Source organism: Rhinichthys klamathensis, unplaced genomic scaffold (assembly GCF_029890125.1).
Source record: "Rhinichthys klamathensis goyatoka isolate OS25496 unplaced genomic scaffold, OSU_Roscu_1.1 h1tg000628l_1, whole genome shotgun sequence".
In the NCBI taxonomy this organism is placed as follows: domain Eukaryota; kingdom Metazoa; phylum Chordata; class Actinopteri; order Cypriniformes; family Leuciscidae; genus Rhinichthys; species Rhinichthys klamathensis.
The window spans coordinates 27,501-32,500 of record NW_026607076.1 but is presented as its reverse complement, the minus strand read 5'-3'; the positions used below and the strand labels follow the sequence as shown (position 1 = coordinate 32,500).

General features: G+C 40.0%; 1 protein-coding gene across 3 annotated transcripts in view; it reads right to left on the bottom strand.

Moving 5' to 3' along the window:
* Positions 1-5,000, bottom strand: part of peli1a (pellino E3 ubiquitin protein ligase 1a) — a 35,705-nt gene that overhangs the window by 6,761 nt on the left and 23,944 nt on the right. For all 3 annotated transcript variants that reach the window (XM_056241097.1, XM_056241098.1, XM_056241096.1), the window contains exons 3-5: positions 4,715-4,844; positions 2,723-2,824; positions 1,499-1,696 (exon numbers count right to left, since the gene is read on the bottom strand). In XM_056241097.1, coding sequence (XP_056097072.1) covers positions 1,499-1,696; positions 2,723-2,824; positions 4,715-4,844 — 430 coding nt within the window. The remainder of the gene's footprint in view (positions 1-1,498; positions 1,697-2,722; positions 2,825-4,714; positions 4,845-5,000) is intronic.

The window sequence follows — 5,000 nt, the reverse complement described above, 5'->3', positions numbered from 1 at the left end:
ACCGATTCATTTATTCGCTCACTTCATTCACCGATTCATTCATTCGCTCACTTCATTCACTGATTCATTCATTCACTCACTTCATTCACTGATTCATTCATTCGCTCACTTCATTCACTGATTCCTTCATTCACTCACTTCATTCACTGATTCATTAATTCGCTCACTTCATTCACCGATTCATTCATTCGCTCACTTCATTCACTGATTCATTAATTCGCTCACTTCATTCACCGATTCATTCATTCGCTCACTTCATTCACCGATTCATTCATTCGCTTACTACATTCACTGATTCATTCATTCGCTCACTTCATTCACCGATTCATTCATTCGCTCACTTCATTCACCGATTCATTCATTCGCTCACTTCATTCACCGATTCATTCATTCGCTCACTTCATTCACTGATTCATTCATTCGCTCACTTCATTCACCGATTCATTCATTCACTCACTTCATTCACCGATTCATTCATTCGCTCACTTCATTCACCGATTCATTCATTCGCTCACTTCATTCACTGATTCATTCATTCGCTCACTTCATTCACTGATTCATTCATTCACTCACTTCATTCACCGATTCATTCATTCGCTCACTTCATTCACTGATTCATTCATTCGCTCACTTCATTCACTGATTCATTCATTCGCTCACTTCATTCACCGATTCATTCATTCGCTCACTTCATTCACTGATTCATTCATTCACTCACTTCATTCACTGATTCATTCATTCGCTCACTTCATTCACTGATTCATTCATTCGCCCTCTTCATTCACTGATTCATTCCTTCGCTCACTTCATTCACTGATTCATTCCTTCGCTCACTACATTCACTGATTCATTCATTCGCTCACTTCATTCACTGATTCATTCATTCGCTCACTTCATTCACTGATTCATTCATTCGCTCACTTCATTCACTGATTCATTCATTTATTCACTCACATCGACTACTGTTCAAAAGTTTTGGGTCAGTAAAAAAATAAACTAATACTTTTGTCATCAAGGATGCATTAAATTGATCAAAAGTGACAGTAAATTAAACAAAAATAAAATGTATCACAGTTTTATCAAAATATGAAGTGAAATATCAAGAATAATCAGAAATGTCTCGAGCATCAAATCATTGAAAACTGCTTTGAGTGACGATGCTGAAATTTCAGCTTTGATCACAGAAATAAATGATATTTTACAGTAAATCCACATAGAAAACTTATTTTAAATTATAATAATACTGCACAATACTGTTGTTTTTTAATAAAATGTATTTATTTTTGAGAAAATAAATGCAGCCTTGGTGAGCAGAAGAGATTTCTTTCAAAAACTTTTAATAAATCGTACCGACTCAAACTCATGAACGGCAGTGTCGATCATTCTCTTCATGAATTTGTTAACTTGTTCATCTTCAGCTCTCCAGGATCAGTGAACACATGATGGATGGATGGATGAGTGTGAAAGACTGTTAGAGAGGAGAGAGTGTTTGACCCACCCCCAGGAAGATGCTTTTGGCCGAGTCGAAGCCGGCGGCGTAGATGCGCGCGGTGTAGGGCGGGTCTCGCTCACACACGATCCGGCACGCGAACCGCGAGATGGTGCTCTGGGACGACAGCGTGTCGCCGTTACCGTGGCAACCGGGCGCATTGTCCAACACCACGAAATCAATGGGGCTTTCAGTGGACCGGCCGATCTGCAAAAGAAGCATGTGCAATGACAAAATCAGACTGATATCACTGACAGATATGATCAACTTTATATGTGGGTGTTTGAAAGACAGAATAAAAAGACATAAAAAGGGAAATTCAATCAAGATAAATTAAACCCACTAAGCTCATCCTGGGTCGACATTTCATTCAGTAACATTAGGCAGTTTTGATTTATATGTTGGTGATCACGTTATTTTACACATGCATATGATTACATATGATATCGCTTGTTTCTGCGTCTTCTTCTCCTGTGTTTTGATCAGGAGATTCTGTACTCTTTCAGAAGATGTCTACCGTATAACAGTGAAAACACGGAAAGTTCAGTCAATGGCGGGGAAGGAGTTAATTTTGTTTTTGGTGTTTAAAAAATTATAATAATCGGTGCATCACTTGTTCAAAGGATGCAAATAAAGAACTATGAAAGCTTGTTTCCGCCACTGGATTAAAAATAAAAAAGGTAATTGCAACTTTTTATCTTGTAATTCAGAATTGTGAGATATAAACTCGCAATTGCATGTAATAAAGTTTATATCGCGCAAAAGTACAAATTGCGAGATATAAACTCAATTGCGAGAAAAACGTCAGATAAAAAGTCGCAATTACTTTTTTTTTCTGTGCCGGAAACGAGCTTCCATAGGTACCCAGCAAGCAATTTTGCGTTTAAAAGACGTCTAATAGCCGTCCAGACACAGCCCAGACGTCTAGGCTAAAGCAAGGCAACATCTGGGCCATCAGTGAACATTTAATAGACATCTAAACTATACCCAAGGATAGATGCACAGGGTACGACCAGAACATGTCAGAAATGAAACCAAACACCTTGACTTTGCTTACATGATGGAATATATCATACATCTCACAAGATATTTTGGCAAAATCAACATGTAACCAAACTCAAAGTTATGTTGGCTAGAAGTGGGTTACTCATTTTAACTCAGTTAACCAAGACGGTGAAAGGACAGCTAATGCATTCTGGGTAATGGCGCAAATCCAGCAACAAAAAAGCGCACCTGAAACATGTCCGTGTTGCTGTCGTGTGTGTACTCCACCACCACCGTCTGCGCTCGGGACAGCGTGTACGAGACACTGTGCTGGTCTTTGTTGCTGATGGCCTGCGGAAACACGAGAGCCTCGTCATGAGCAGGCAGGAGTAGCAGATCACAGAGAAACGTGAGGATAAGATAAATCTGATGATGTCACGAGTTAACATGCCTTAGACTTAAAGCTGCCGTCGGCAACATTTTTTTGATCATATTCAGTGAAATCGACACTATAATCTGACAGAACAACATAAATAAAGTGGTTTTAGAAAAAAACCCGAGCTTCTAACTCCACCTGGAGCGTGTTATTTGTTTTGCAAAAATCCACAGCTCCCGGTTCATCATGTCCAATCAGCGCAGGGGGGTGTGAGATCTGACTGTCAATCACAGATCGGGCACACGCCACCCCTCGCGCACGTTACAATCACATGCACACGCCTGAAGCTCGCGGAAGTTCGCGCAGTAACGAAGATCTCGAGTGATGGTGGAAAATCAAGTAAGCTCATTTAGAGTATAAATGACGTTAGCAATTGCAATCTATCGGTAGATTAGCCAGGACAGCATACCTCCAAATACTCCATGGTGTTGATGGATGCTGATGAGACGGGCGCGTTCACTGAAAATCTGGTGCACACGCTAGGGGTGTAACAATACATCGATATGGATCGATACATCGATCAAAAGTCTAACGATACGATGCATCGATGCCACACATAAAATATCGATTATACGGTACCTTTATTTTGACACTCTCCACATCCTCACGTAATTTTTCTCAGCTGAAATAGACGCCTGACAAGATTGACTGAACCCTTTGTCACAAAAGCCGGTATTTTCCACTGTCAAGGCATCGCGAGTTCATCTTTTACAGCAGAAACGACAAGCACCCTTGTTTGTGAAACAGTGCGCAGTATTCAGGTCAGGTGACAAGCCTGCTAGTCACTTTGAAAAGACGCGCTAGCTGAGAGGAGTTTCGATTAAAAGTGATCGAGGATGGATTTCAACGAACTTGATGAACCTGTGATATCTTCTTCGGGGCATAAAAGGATATAAGATCTGAAACTTTTTCACGGAATCTTGCTAAAACAGCAGGTTAGTGGTGAGGGAAAAGCTCTCTGTATCGCGTGTACGTTATTCACAACAACAAAGTTTGACAGGCGTCTAGATGTCAGCTGAGGAGATTAACATTACAAAGATTAAGTGTTTTATTAAGTATCGTAGCAATTACTAGGCTTTGTTTAACTCTGAAACATGAAATGTGGAGTTATCTGCTTTTGCCACACACAAAAAATATATAGCTATAGCCTATATATATAAAAAAATACTTTCAATGCACTTTAATTTAATAATTTACCTGTATTTTTTTTTTGTTATTATTACTTAATCAAAACAACCTCTTCTGTTAGTTCATTTGCAAAAACAGATAACTCTGTTTTTACTTGTAACTTGTAACAAACAACTTGTAAATGTCCCAATTGGGAGAGGGTGTGCAATTTTCAAAGAGTTTAATTAAACTTTCATATATTTTTAGATGCATTTGTGAGTTAATAAACGTAACTGGTTGTGTAAACTTGGCACATAATATCTAAATATCGATAAATCGATTGATAACCCTGAATCGAATCGAATCGTAATCGTATCGCGGAATTTTTTGAGGTATCGGCAATAATCGTATCGCTGGCTGAGAGAATCGATATCGTATCGTATCGTGATGAACTGTCCGATTTACACCCCTAGCACACGCACTGACGAGCATGAACTCGGTCACGGTGGGAGGGTATCCGTTGATAGTGGGGGAGGGGCATGAGAGTTGTAAACATTCAAAATTTTCCTAAATCCACTCAATCTGCCAGACTTGCCAACTGGAGCTTTAAACACTCGGCTTGTGCAGATCCAATGTGGCACATGAATGAGCAATAAAACCTTTAAAGTCATATAAAGTGGTGATGTGTAAGCGTGTACCTTGGCGGTCTGCGGACTGCATGTGCTGTGGACGGTGCTGGGTTTCACTCCGTTGGCTTTGGGTCTCTTTAACAGAGCGAAGCGGCTGCTCCTTCTGCCCCGGTCTCCGTTCGGCAGAGAGCCGTTGTAGCTGTGAGGTAAACACAATCTGATTCATTCATTCACTCACTTTATTCGCTGATTCATTCACTCACTCACTGGTTCATTCATTCGCTCACTTCATTCACTCACTTCATTCACTGATTCATTCATTCATTCATTCATTCATTCACTGATTCATTCATTC